The sequence below is a fragment of the Meriones unguiculatus genome, chromosome 17, assembly GCF_030254825.1.
Source record: "Meriones unguiculatus strain TT.TT164.6M chromosome 17, Bangor_MerUng_6.1, whole genome shotgun sequence".
NCBI classification, from domain to species: Eukaryota; Metazoa; Chordata; class Mammalia; order Rodentia; family Muridae; genus Meriones; species Meriones unguiculatus.
Window position 1 is genome coordinate 39,437,806 of NC_083364.1, and position 15,119 is coordinate 39,452,924.

At 38.7% G+C, this 15,119-nt stretch overlaps 1 protein-coding gene across 3 annotated transcripts in view; it reads left to right on the forward strand.

Moving 5' to 3' along the window:
* Positions 1-14,848, forward strand: part of Kpna1 (karyopherin subunit alpha 1) — a 63,820-nt gene extending 48,972 nt beyond the window's left edge. For all 3 annotated transcript variants that reach the window (XM_021634623.2, XM_021634625.2, XM_060370330.1), the window contains 4 exons: positions 5,268-5,393; positions 7,074-7,201; positions 10,857-11,035; positions 11,355-14,848. In XM_021634623.2, coding sequence (XP_021490298.1) covers positions 5,268-5,393; positions 7,074-7,201; positions 10,857-11,035; positions 11,355-11,542 — 621 coding nt within the window. In that variant the 3' untranslated portion in view covers positions 11,543-14,848. The remainder of the gene's footprint in view (positions 1-5,267; positions 5,394-7,073; positions 7,202-10,856; positions 11,036-11,354) is intronic.
* The last annotated feature ends 271 nt before the right edge of the window (positions 14,849-15,119 follow it).

Sequence of the window (15,119 nt, forward strand, 5' to 3'; positions counted from 1 at the left end):
TAATAACGTATGTGCTCTCATATGTTGAATAAAAAATGGATTTACTCTTGTTCTAATAGATTGTTGAATATCAGCAAAAACTTGCGCTACATTACTTTTGGAAGAAATGAGTCCCATGGTTTCTAAAATTTGTACTGCTCCTACCACATAGTGTGAATCTGAAATAATATTCACGGGCTGAGGAAAGGCTCGTAACACCTCAGCTACAATTGCACATTCAACCAATTGTGGGGATGAAACACTAAAATGCTTTTGAAACACTTCATTATTAACAACATAACTTCCTACACCAGTTTTTGATCCATCCATAAAAACATCAATAGCCCCCACAATAGGCTGATTTTTTGTAATTTTTGGGAAAATAAATGCATTGGTTAATGTAAATTGTAATAAGGGATGTTTAGGATAATGATTATCAATATTGCCAGAATAAATACAGCGCAAGATAGCCCAATTATCCAAAGTGGAGCACAACACTTGTACCTGATAACTAGTATAAGGGGTGATAATAGAACATGGCTCCATTCCAAAATGAGTTAAAGCCATGTGAATTCCCTTTAGAGCAATTTCTCCCACCTGGGTTGGATAATGACTTTGGTCAATGACACCTGGGTGAATAACAAGGCCTTTCAAGGTCGTAGAGGAGCGACCGATTATCAACCCTACAGTATCTTTAACCCCGGTTGTTTATTAGATGGTCCACCAGAAGCTGGCGCTTGAGAGCGACACTGCCTCTTCATGTGACCCATCTTGCCGCAATTAAAGCACTTGGTATTTGCAGCCTTCTGAGCGGAGAGTACAGCGGCTGCTAGGCCTTGATTTGTTAACGGCCCTCCTATTTCTCTACAAGCTCTCATCCAGGCATTTATTCCTTTTCCTTTCCATGGAGTAATGGCATTTCTACATTCTTTTGTACATTGCTCATAAATCAGTTGTTCTACAAACGGCATTGCACCTTCAGGGTCCTCAAATATCCTCCCTGCAGCCTCCATCATTCTGGCTACAAAATCAGAGAAAGGCTCTGAAGCTCCTTGAATGATCTTTGTTAAGTTTCCAGTAACCTGCCCTTTATTAGGAAGACTTTTCCAAGCTCTAACAGCTGCCTTGTTTATCTGTTCATATACTTCCACAGGGTAGAGGGTCTGATTAACTACCCACTGTCCTTGACCGGTGAGCATGTCAAAGCTCCATTGAGGACGTTGATTGGCTATATTTTGTTTTGCCTGTGTCATACATAATTCTTGATATATTAGCGAGTTAGAAGTCTTAACCTTTCTTTTATCTTTACTCTGGCTCTTCTCCTCAAGCAGAGGCGCTGTCGCACCATACCCTGGAGCATAAGGCGGAGGAGGGTCTGGGCCATATCTTTCTGATTCATATTTGGCCGCTTCCTCATCTAATTCTGCTTGTTCATCAGGATCAAGCCCTGTCTCTTCCTCCTCGCTAGAGTCATCAGACTGTCGTGGTTCCTCTTCCTCTGAGGACGTCTCCTCCCCGGAAGAGGACTCCACCCTAAGATTTTTAAATTCATCTAAGAGGGGGTACAGTTTACGACCGTCCTCTCTTTTAATGGGATCCCTCTTAGTATTTGCTATTAATTTTGGCCTTTTAGCTTTTAACTCGAGTTTAGTTGTTTTTCCTGCACTTTTAAGTTTTTTTCTCTCCTTTTGACATCTTCCCCTTTTCTGCTTCGGACAGACTATCTTGATGGTCTGACAAAACTCTCTGACCCTCCTTGACCTTTTCTTATAGATTGGCCATACTCCTGGTCTTAACGTTACCTTTTCCCGTTTCCCACAATTGAGACAGAAACAACACAACAAAACAAAAACGAAACTAACCACGAGAAACGGAATACCCCAGACCACAGAAATCATACCTTGCAGAAAAGTACCGCGGCTCCTCACACTGCTGGCTTGAATCCTCCTCCTCCGAGCAGTCGGGGGTCCTTCGAGTCGTCCCTCCGCCCTGGGTTCGGCAATTCCCGGGTTTCGGCACCACTTGTCGCGCGCAGCCTTTGCCGATAAGGATGACGCGGCAACAGAGGATTTGTCCAGCAGCAGTTTTATTGTGAAGCTCTTGAAAGCAGATGGAGAAGGACCCCAAACCCTGTGCGTGCTCTGCTTAAATAGCCAGCAGGGTGACTTGCTCGTCTGTGATTGGTGCTTTACACAAAACCCAATTAGCATGTGTTCTCCAATAGGGAGAACAACCAAACCTACATTAGCATAAAGTGGCGCATGCGTACATCGCAAGACAACGTTTGGCAAGAAGAACCAGGAAGCAGGAAACCGGCGCCATCTTGTAATGGCGGGAGCGGCTCCCGACATTTGTTGTTAGTGTCCTTTCCTGGTTTTTAGTGTCAAGATAATACTGGCTTCATAGAATGAATTTGGATAGTATTCCCTTTTGTTTTATGGAACAAATGAAGAAGAAGTGGTATGAGGTCTTCAGTGATGGTTTGATAGGACTCAGCAGTGAATTCATCTGGTCCTGGGCTTTAATAACAATTTCAGTCTGATTGCTTATAAAGGGTTAATTTTGGTAGATAGTGTACAGTTAGAAATTCTTCTTTTTCTGGGTTGTGCAGTTTTCAGGCACAGGTTATGAAAGATATAAAGCCAGTTTTTCTAATTCTAATTTTGTCATGGATCTTCAGTGGTGAATAAATGTAGAATATGTTGAGTATTGAAAATATAAAATCCACTGTTGACCTCCATAGCTTCAGAATTGCTGCTCTGACTAGGTTTACTGAGATTTATAGACTTCAGGTCTCCTAAATTTTGGAGTGTGGTGTTACTTTATTTGCAAGGCTTTTCAATAATAAATCTTATAAAATAAAAACTTAATATTTGTGACAAAATAGTTTTTAGAAAAGTTCATTTACGCTTTGCTTTTCTGTCATGTAAGGATAGAATGTTTGTGCCCATTGGCTCTTCAGCTTTCTCCCACGTGAGGAAGTCGTAAGAAGGTCCTTTATACCAGGGAACTGTGGGAAGTAAATCTCTCTCTTATCTTCTCTTTTCCTTTCATTTTTTTCTCTTTTCTTTACTTTCCCTTCCTCTCTCTTTCCTTTTTCTCTTGCTCCCTGCCCCCCAAACACAGGGTTTTCCCTATGTAGCCCTGGCTGTCCTAGAACGCGCTCTGCGTACTCAGAGATCCACCTGCCTCTGCTGGGATTGTGAAGAAAATTTCTAGTTTAGTTTGTTGTATCTTTTACATCTACTTTGTGTGTCTTTCTGTGCATGTGTTGGTGTGGTTTCTGTGAATGTGTATGAGTGCACGTGGTAGTCTGAGGATAACTTAATGGGAATCTCTGTTCTACTATATGGGTCCTGGAGAACTGATCATCAGGTCCATTGCCAGCACACACCCTCACCTAACACCAGTCAGTGTTGCAAATATTTTCTCACATCATATGGTGTACATTTGAATTTTAGGATTTTTGACATTTAGTGATTTTTTATTAGATGAAGTGTTAATTCTTTGCCTGTTTGTATGTCTGAAAAGGCTTTCAAATCTTCAGATCAGCCTGAAATGTGTTGCTGTATTTGTTTTTCCTGGCTATTTTGTGAGTGGGTTTGTTTGTTGTTTTTATAGTTAATGTCAGTTGGTCACAAGGGCTAAGCCAGGATTGAATTTTTTTTCTAATGAATGAATTTCACCCATCTGGGTCATTTAAAAAGCTTGTGTATTAAGTAAAACTAGTAGCAATTGGAGGAAAAAAGGATTATCTTTCATTTTCTGCTTATTTGTGTATTTATTTATTTATTTATTTAATAAGTACTTACCTCTGTTTCTGGAATAGAATCTATTCAGCTATGCAGTAACGGATTCTTGAACTTTTCACACATTTTAATGATTTTAATTTTATAATTTTAGTTTCTGATATAATCAAATTCCTTTGCTTTTGAAAGCTGTTTGATAGTTGGCTTTTTGTTTAATTTTGTTTTGGTTTTTAACTCTTTGTATCCTGTGGGGTACTTCAGAATCATTGATTTGTTGAGTACAAGGTAGAGAGCTTTAGAGGTCAAACCCTCTTTGACCTCTAGGAAACCAGCCCTGAAGGCTTAGAATGTCATTAGTCAGCACCAGAGGCCTACAGCAGACTTTCCCTCCCTTCTCTTTTTGGGATGGTGGTGGCAGTGTTTCACAGTGTTGCCCTGGTTGGCCTGTGATTCTCTGAATAACTAACCTGGCTTTTAACTCAGGAAAGATCCACTGCTTCCCAAGTGCTGGGATTAAAGGGATGTGCCACCGCCCCTGGCCCTTATTTCTAGTTGTTTTAAAAGATTTATTCATTTTATTTTATGTGTGAGTACTCTGCGTGCATGTGTGTATGTATGTGTACCATATGTAAGCTTGGTGCCTGTGAGGATCAGAAGGAATCAGATACCCTGGAACTGGTGTTATGGATGATAATGAACCACCATGCAGGTGCAGGGAATTGAACCTGGATCCTGTCTGCACGAGCAACAAGTGTTCTTAACTACTGAGCCATGTCTCCAGCACACATTATAGTTTTTAAATCTTAACATGTTATATTAGATGTTATATTATGTTTTTTTTTGTGTTTAGTTTTTTGTTTGTTTTGTTTTTGTTTTTGAGAGTATGGCTATAATAATCAAGCTGTCCTCAAATTCAAGATCTTCTCATGTTTGCCTTCCAAGTGCTTGATTACATGTGTGTACCATCACATATGTCACAGTGTTTGTGAACCAGTTTAATAATCTTAGAATGTATTTCAGACTGGTAATATGACTGAAATGGTAAAGGTACTTGTTACCAAGTCTGGCCTAACTTCTATTCCTAGGGCACATTATGGAAGGAGAGAACCAACTTCTGCAAAATTTTCCTCTGATTTCCGTGTGTACTGTGGTACATTCAAGCCCATACATGTATATACTCTCCATGAATAAATGCAACTTAAAAATACTTTATGTATAGAAAGTTATTTTTTAAAATTCCTATGGAGGCTTTTTGTTTGTTTGTTTTTTTCCTTTTATATTTGTCTTAAAATGAATTTGTTGAGTTAAAGGTGTACTTATTACCCCTGGGGAGTTAGATACAGAAAGATCCAGAATTCATCTTGCATTATGCATTGCGGTTGAGGCCAGCCTGTGTTACATATGACCCTGCCTCAAGAGACAAAAACCCAACAAATACCCAAAAATCAAATGACATACTGGAACAATACCATAAATAAAACTTAAAAACCTGTTTTTGTTGTTGTTCTTGTTTGTGTTTTTGTTTTTTGTTTTTTTTAGGTCATCTTGAATTGCTCAGCTCTTCAGAGTTTATTACATTTGCTGAGTAGCCCAAAGGAATCTATCAAAAAGGAAGCGTGTTGGACAATATCTAATATTACAGCTGGAAATAGGGCACAGATCCAGGTAATGCCACAGGACCTTTCTCTCTGTACGAGAGATGCATTTTCAAGACATTTGATTTATTTTCTTATTTACTCCATTCATTCGTTTATTTGTGTGTTGCCTGCCTAACTGTACTTGTCTCATGCATGTGGTGCCTTTGAAGACCAGAAGAGCATATTGAATCTCCTGGAACTAGAGTTACAGGCAGTTGTGAGCCATCTGTGGGTGCTGGAAACTGAACCTAGCTCCTCTGAAAGAGCAGTAAACAGCTGAGTAATCTCTTCGGCCTCCTTTTTATCTTATTAATTATAAGTAAACTTCTTTTGGTCAGCCTTTAACACACAGCCTTCATTATATCTTTTAAAACTATCAACTTTCATCAACACTATTTCAGTCTAACTTTTCTTTCTTCTGATGTTAGTCTTTGGATACTTAGGCCATGTGTTTTCTTTTTATCTTTAAATATTGGTTTACCAAATATTAAAAAAAAAAGTCTTTGTGTTTTTTTTCAACTTACTAAGCATTACTTTCAAGTGAGCCCATGTGTTAGATTGTTTAAATTTTTCATGGGCTGTTAAAAGCCTTCTGTTGTCGTTTGAGACATTTTGTTAGTGGCTGGATCTCACTCTAGGCTATCCTCAGAACTCACAGAGATCTATCTGCCTTTACCTCTTGAGTACTGTGTTTAAAGATGTATACCACCAGGCTCAGGAGGGCCTGTTTTCTTTAAATATGCCCTTTTGCAGAGGCTCTCATTTTTTTGATGTAGGAAATTATGTTAGTCTATATTAGATTTCTCCATGGAGAAAGTACGTTAGGAAGACTATTGATAATGTGTAACTGGAAGTGAGTAAAACCATGCCATTCAGTTAATAAGAAATATTATTATTATTTTGAGACAGGGTCTCATTGTGTAGCCCTGGCTGGCCTGAAATTGACTGTATAAACCAAGTTAGCATCAAATTCTGAGATTTGTCTGTCTCTCCCTCTCTAGTATTGCAGTTAAAAGTGTGCATCAAAATTTCCTGTCCCATGTCATTAAATGTATTTCACCTTTATTTGTTTATTGTATGTGTGTTTGTGTCACACACACAGGTAGGTACATACTGTGATCTTCCCTTTGAGCTTGCCACCACATGTGACATTTCTAATGGCTTCCAGGAATTATAACTCTTTGCCAGTCTTGGGCAAGAGCTTTTATCCACTGAACCATCTCTTCTGCCCTGATGAGACTCTTAAGACCACAAACCCCATAAGAGTATTGTCTGTAGTACTAAGTATAAACCTCACAAAGATAACAGGGCTGTGGATGACTCACCAGATAAGAGCATTTGCTGTTTTCATCCCAGAACCTGTAGTGGAAGGAAGAAACCAGTGCTGTGTCTGTACATTCACACATATAAGTAAATAAATATTCACAAATAATAAAGGACAGCCAAGGCTACTCAAAGAAACCCTGTCTGAAGACAACAAAAAGGTAACAGGAAAACAAACATTATTTGTCAAGTTAGTTCAAAAGTTATGCTTTTAATCCCAGCACACAGGAGGCAGAGGCAGTTAGAACTCTGAGTTAAGGGCCAGCAAGTTCCAGGTCAGTCAGAGCTGTATTTGGTCTCATAAAACAAAACAAGTTATAATGACAGTAATATTTTTACAAATGATATAATTTCCTTGTCCTTTTAACTTTTTCTTCAATTTCAGACTGTGATAGATGCTAACATGTTCCCAGCTCTTATTAGTATATTGCAAACAGCAGAGTTCCGGACAAGGAAAGAAGCTGCTTGGGCCATCACAAATGCAACTTCTGGAGGGTCAGCTGAGCAGATCAAGTAAGTACTACTTGGTAAGATACAAATAAGTAACATCTTGCAAATTAGAGGAAAACAAGTTTAACCCCCCCCCCCCCATATGTAACCTAAAACAAAAGATACTCTTGATCACTAAGAAATGAACTTCTTGAGTATGAACGTTTAAGTGTGGTCCTTTGGGAAATTGATATCAGTGTTCTAATTAGACTCAGAAGTACATTTAGTCTTTATGATTTATTTAAAAAATATTCTAAGTGTTCATATAAGTATGATGTTTGGTGCACGTAAATGCAAATGTCTGGAAGGCTAGACAAGTCAGATCCTGAATTGCAATTATTTGGTGGGGGGGTTGCTATGCCCTCTTTCACTTCTAATTATCTATGAGGGGTTTCTTCCCCACTTCAGATCTTTTAGTTTCCGAATAAAAGACACAGACTTACTACATTTATAATAAGCTTTAAAGCACGAAAACTGGGCAAATATCAACTCTCTAAGCTACTTTGCTATTTCCCAGCCATGTTTCCCAATATTACTTGTCACATTGTTGGTCTCTGGACTCCTTTTGCTTCATCAGGCCAGCCGTCATGACCATGTGCTCATGGTCCAAACTGCCCCATGGCAACTTTCTTTTTCTGTCCCTTCTCTATCCTCGTGGTCCCTACCTAAGACCCCAAGCCCAGGAACTGAATGAAGCCCTATCTACCTCTCTTCTGCCCAATTACAGGCTGTCCAGCCTTTTTTATTAACCAGTCAGAGATAATTGGGGAGCAAAGTTTAAACAACATTGCTTGGTGTATGTAAGGATGCACTTCTCTGGACTTCAACCAGATCATGGGGCCCAGAATTTAGCATCTGAATACGCAGAGCACCAGACCAACTTCTGTTAAGATCTCCTGAGAACTGGAGTTATAGGTGGTTGTGAGCCACCTGGATGGGTAATGGGGACTGAACTCATTAAGAATAGCACATGCGTTTCTGAGCCATCTCTGCAGCCCCTACATTTAGTTTTTAACACTTGTATTCTTTCTCTTCAGTTTTTAAAAAAGATTTATGTGTGTGTGTCTGTCTGTCTCTATCTTTGTCTCTGTGTGTCTACCTCGTGTGTGTAGTTTTCATGGAGTCCAGAAGAGGCCTTCATACTCTCTAGTGCTAGAGTTACAGTTGTGAGCTGCCCTGTGTGGGTGTTGGGAACTAAACTTGGGCCCTTTGGAAGAATAACAAGCATTCTTAACTGCTGAGCTATCTATGCAGCCCCTGTCATTTTCAGTTTTTGTTTTTCAAGATACAGTTTTTGTGTGTATCCTGGCTGTCCTGGAACTTGCTTTGTAGACCAGGCTGGCTTGGAACGCAAGGATCTGTTGCCTCTGTTGTTCAAGGTGTACATCACCCTGCCCCACCAGACTTACGCTGTTTTCTAATGCTACCATGGTGGTTAATGTTTTTAATTTCAGAATCTAAGTGTTCATTACTGGAGTATGAACAGTTGAATTTGTGTATTAGCTTTGTCTATGATGCCTTATATCATAGACTTTTGCTGTACCTGTTATCCAGGCTTGTTTTGGTCAGTGTGTATGCATGTGTTTTTTCTCCCCTGCATAGACAGTAATGAAACTGTTTTCTTCCAGTCCTGTTTATACATTGTTTTTTTCTTTTCTTTTAAAAAAATACTGCTTACATTTCTTATAGTGTGCAATAGGAATAGTTAGAAAGTATCCCTTTCTTATTCCCTATCCTTGTTTTCAAATATGTTAGCTGAACATGTCTTGTGAAGGCTCTTTATCATATTCCCTCTATTCTTAGCTTGCTGTGAGGTATTTTTTTTTAATTTATAATTAAGAATGAATTTTGATTCTTAATCTCCATGCCATCAGCAGTGATTTCTCTTTTTATTATAAAATGCTACAATGCTAGTAATTTTATGTGTTCTCTCTTCTAGAGATTTATCTGTATTTTGAGTTTAAGTAGTGTAGAAAGACTAGAGTGCCAAGTTTCACAATGATATTATTCATTCACGTGTATGGGTCTGCTACATCAGTTATCTCTTCTCTGTACACAACTTGAGAGAATAGAATTATAGGGGATTACATGAATATCTGCTATGAATATCATACAGTAATCTGTCTCATTCATTATATAATCTGGAGGATGTATTAAATTCTGCTGGAGTTAAAAGAAATACAGCTGTAGATCCTTCCATGAGTTTCATTCTTCTTTTAGTTCATACGACTTGTGTTTGAGAAGTGTGACTACATATAGAAATAGTGATAACATTAACTCATCAGAACTATGTGTGCTAGTTTGGGCTGGGGGCTTAGTTATTCTGCACAATGGGAGGATGAATTGGGATTTCCAGAACCCAAGTAAATGCTGGATGAGTCTGGCTAGGCACCTGTAATTCCAGCGTCAGCAGGCAGATTTTACCCCCTGGGCATGCTACCTGGCCAGACTCCCACATGAGTTAGGCCCTGTTTGTTGGGTGGAGGTACCTGACTTCGATGAATAATGTGGTTAGAATCGTCAAGGTGGTTCCTAACATCAACCTTGTGCTTCTACATGTACTTGGACATATACATGTAAAACATGAACCTTGGAATACCTCCCAAGGGAAAAAAGGAAGAGCTAGGTGGTAGTGGCACATACCTTTAATCCCAATGCTGGGAAGGCAGAAGTAGGTGGATATCTTGAGTTTGAGGCCAGTTGGTGTACTGCACAGAGAAGCCCTGTCTCTGAAGGGAAGGAAGGAATGGAGGGAGGAAGGAGAAAGGAAGGGAAAAAAATGCTATTTTGATGAGTCGCTCATACAAGTGGGAAGAATTCCACTACAAAAATTATGAAGAGGAAAAAATAAGATGTTATTAGATGAGCCAATTTGTTTTGTTTTATTTTGTTTTTCTTCTATTCTTTTTGTACTTTACTTGGAGATAAAGCTCTACAGTTGGAGCTGGCTGGCTTAACAAGAAAAGCATTTGCTGCCAAGACTGATGACTGGAGTTCAACTCCTGGGCACCCACTTTGTGGAAGCAGAAAATGAACCCTTGTAGACTTTGTCTGATTTCCACATACATGCTGTGCCACACATACCCCCAATCAATCAGTCAGGGTAATAAAATTGTTATTATTTTGGGACAGTATCTCACTATATAGTCTTGGCTGGCCTGGAACTTCATATGTAGACCAGACTGGCCTCCAACTGGCAGAGATTCAGCTGCGTCAGCCTCCTTTATACTGAGATTAAAGAAATGCCACCACGCCTGTTGTGCTAGTTAGTTTCTGTGTCAGCTTGATATAAGCGAGGCTTGGTCACCTGGGAAGAGGGAGCTTCAGGTGAGAAAATGCCTCCATTACATTGGTTTGTAGTCAAACTTGCAAGACATTTTCTTGATTGATATGGGAAAGCCCAGCTTACTGTGGGTAGTGTCACCCTTGGCAGATGGTCCTGGGAGATAGTATAAGAAAGGTAGCTTAATAAGGGCTAGCCGGCAAGTGTGGCTTACTCTGCTTTAGTCTCTGTCTCACTTTCCCTCAATAGTGGACTATAATCAGGATGTGTGAGCCAGATAAACTCTTTCCTCCCCAAAGTTCCATAGTTGACAGTTTGTTATTTTTATTTCTACAGTTGAATAAAAATCTGGAATTAAATATTTTTATGACTTAATTGTTCTTTTTGTTGGTTCAGGTACCTAGTAGAACTGGGTTGTATCAAGCCACTCTGTGATCTCCTCACTGTCATGGACGCAAAGATTGTACAGGTTGCCCTAAATGGCTTGGAAAACATCCTAAGGCTTGGAGAACAAGAAGCCAAAAGGAATGGCTCAGGCATTAACCCTTACTGTGCTTTGATTGAAGAAGCATATGGTAAGACTTTTACTGAAGCAGCTTTTGGCTAAGAATTAGGAAGTAGGACAGTAATAGTATAAAAACGCAAATATGATGGGCACTGGATGACACAGCTAATGACAAAATTAGAGAAATTTTGCTTCCTTCAGCCAGAAACTGTTTGTCTCATGCATTTAAGATGTTAATTTATAAATTAGCTTTAAGATGTAATAATCATTTCTGTATGATTATGCAATATAAAATAATTTAAGTAGAGACTCTTTACATCATACAAGTAGACTTAAAAATGTAATTACTGAGGTTTTCCAAAAATACTCTTTTTTATTCTTCATTTTAGGTCTGGATAAAATTGAGTTCTTACAGAGTCATGAAAACCAGGAGATCTATCAAAAGGCTTTTGATCTTATTGAGCATTACTTTGGGACAGAAGATGAGGACAGCAGCATCGCACCCCAGGTTGACCTTAGCCAGCAGCAGTACATCTTCCAGCAGTGTGAGGCTCCTATGGAAGGTTTCCAGCTTTGAAGCAATCCTCTGCTTTCTTGTTCCTGTGTCACACCAGGCTACCCAGTCAAGTCCTCTTGTGGAGCCCACAGTCCTCATGGAGCTAATTTCTCAAATGTTTTCCATAATACTATTTGCGCTCATTTGCTTGCCTTGCGCACTTGCTCTCTTACACACATTTGGAAAACCTCTGGCTCTCTGTGGTGGAATACCCTTTTATTACAAGGGTAACCAGAACGGCCCACTCTCTTTTGGAAAAGCCCTTAAGCTTTGGAGATCCGCACTTACATTAGAGTCATGGGAATCTATACACATATTAATGTGGCTCCCTTTTTTGTGGGGGAAAAACAAAGAGGACTCTTCCTCATTCCGTATAGTGGGGAAAATGACATTAAAAGATAAAACTAAAATCTTTATCTTGAATTTTACACAACTACTTGGACAAGGGAGATATTTAGACTTGTGTATACGTCAGTACTCTTCTCGAGTTCTTCCACAGTGAACCAACCCTTGGAGTACCCGGTGGCTTGTTCTAGCCAAATTTGCATTAATCCTTATTGAGATGGGATGGTTTTCTTTCCTCTAATGGAGTCATTCTTCAGATATTAAAGTTAAACCATCCACTCCCTCACCTTCAGCCTTCAGTGAATGTGCTTCTAGTTGTCAGGAATGCTGAAGAACTAACATTTGACTTAAATGTGATACTGGCTTGACAGATTTCCTTAAAGCAGAAAGGAGAGGAGCACCTATTAATTTGTATGGCTTTTGCTTCTCTTTGGTTTTATGTTTCTTAGGATTTGGAAGTGGCTCAGTTTTAATGCTGGTATGAAGTTTAAAAGTCCTTAAGTAAAACCATGTTCTAAAATTCAATTGTAAGAAGAACAGGAACCCATCACTTTCTTTAAACCATTGTGACTAGAGGCTGTGTTTCTGCATTACAAAAGATACTCAGGCTTTGTGGTCCTGAGCCCGGTCCTGGTAAATTGGAGTTCACCCTAGGTGCTTTTCCTCTCTGTGACTGGCAGATAACACATATTTAAATGTTACTTAGGTTGTTTTGGTCAAGTGCAGCTCTGTTCTGATGTTCTCGTGCTGCACACATGATCCTGCAGTGCAGCATCCTTATCTTTTAAAGCAGAGCAGTCTCTTCAGTGTGACCTCTAGACTAAAAGGGCAGTGATCTAATAACCTCAGTGTTCCCTGATTTTATTTCATCTCCTACTAGCACCCTACCTCCCCTAGAAAGAACAGTGCCCACCTCCTGCTTATTTAATGAAGACTGTACTATCCCTGCAAGTGGCGCTTCCAGTACTGTGTTCACTGATCCACATTTGTGCTTGGACTAGAAGGGGAAACAAACAAACAAACAAAAAAGCATAATTGCCAAGAGAACTGCAAATGAGTTCAATGTGACTTCTCGGTGCTAGTTGGCCATCTTGGCTCAATGTTGGGACACACTATCAGAGAGGAGGTTTTTTTTTTTTTTTTAAGATACTCTATTCAAAATGAATTCTGAAGGAAAAATTGCTCAGAAAGGTCTGTTTCAGAGCATAATCTTTTAAATCTCTTTAGACTACTCTTCTAGAATTCATTGTAACCCCAAAGTATCAGAAACTATCTGGAAGTTGCCCTGACAAGCTATTGCACATCTCTGGTAAATCCTGCTGAATGTAAGGGATATTCAGAGCTTTCATACCTCATCATGATGTTATTTAAGCAGCCAACTTATATGACCTGATTTACTTTGAAAAATTCATTTCATTTAAACTAGAAAGTTCCAGAGACAAAGGACATTTATCAGCCAAGAGTGTGATGCATTCTTGCCCTAGTCTTTACTTGTGTCTGTGCTCTGGGATGGACCGTCTGATGTCTGTTATTGATGGAGCAGGCACTGCAGAACTAGTCAGTTCCCATCTGTCCTGTTGTTTTCTAGTGCTGCTTTGTGCTGAGAGAACATGTTAGTTTACTGAACTTGACCTGTACAAGACTGATTCTTTGTAATTTTAGGGATAAAATTAGGTGTTTAATTTAAAGATGAACTTTCAATGTTGCCTTTACATCACATTAAAATATCACTTCTTTGAGAGAAGGGTAATAGAAGCACTGATTCATAGTAAAAATCTTGTTTTTAGCTTTGACTTTTCTTGTGGCTGATTTTTTTTTTAATTGTAAATTGCTGGTAACATGTTATTTCTATAGAATGTTTTAAATTATGTACCTTCTAATGGATAGTTAAAATCTTTGCATCTTATAAATGAGTGTGAATGAAAAGAAATACAAAGCACACAGTTGTAACCCATCTTACCAAAAGCATACACATGGAACTTTTGTAGCAATTTCAGGGTGAGCTAGCTAGTGAGTTAGGTCCATTAACCAGTGTGATCGCTTTTATCTAAAACAGAAGAACTTATCTTAGTCTGAGCAGAAGAAGCTCATGGACCTTAAATACTCTGAACTTTGTTTTTATAGAAAATGATTGTTTATGTGTAAAGATTGGAGTTGGCTAAAGTTTAACCCTAGCAAATTCAGATGTTTGGGAACTGAGTACTTACAAAGCGGACTTTTTTTTCCTTTTCTTTTTTCTTTATTTTAAATGTGAGTAGAATTTTAAGGGGTACTTGTAAATCCTATTTTTAGTCTTTCACCTGGTAAAATCTATTAATTTAGTTTGAATCTTTTGAATATTTTTATCACAAAGGTGTTACTTATTATAAAAAGCATGTTAGTATTTATAACACAAGAAGACTTTCAGTTTTTAGATAGTGATCAGGGCAAAGTGGCTTTGTTTTTCTTTCCCTGTCTTCCTTCAGACTTTCCAAGTATGTATTTTATACTGAGAACTTTGGTTTAAACAAACAAAAAAAAGCATTCAGAGATTTTTGAGATGTGAAGCGATGTGGTACCTGAAGGAGCAGAGGGTAAATATGATTGAGTGAGAAATAACCGAGAAAGAACATATGCCAGATAGAAAAAAAAATATAGGAGACAGAGTTCTCCGTGGAACAGTTGTTCTTGTCACCAGTCAAAGCCATTTTTATATTGCTCTCTTCAGTAGTCCCCCTGCTGGAAACTGTTGCTAGGGTTGTTTCTCCCATAGACCAGACAAAGTTATTGAACTCTGGGTGTTTTTCGGCCTTACTGTCCCATAATAAATCTGAATTATTCCAGTTGCTGCTGATTATGCTTAAGAAAAACATATGTAAGTATAATTTGTCAACCAAAATCCCTGTTGTACATGACTACCTACCGGCAACTTTGATTGATTTCTGTAGTGCTAAATAAACATTTCAGCTGTCTGACCCCCAAATGTGGGGCTGCATTGTAAAACAGGTTTTCCTTGGGTCATGGGATTTATTTTATTTCTGATAAATTTTGGGAAAATTGTCACATCAATAAGCAAGCCATTTTAGCTGTAAGCTTTTTTCTTACGTTGGAAATTGTGTTCAGTAATTTACAGTAAGAAAAAGAAGTTGCTTTTGGACAGGGGCTTTGTTTCCTTTCAGTATACACACATACTGTGTGCTACCTCCTACATTCCAAAATCTGCTCATTTGCAGTTTCATTTTGACATTCTGAAATAAAAATGGCCATTTCTTTC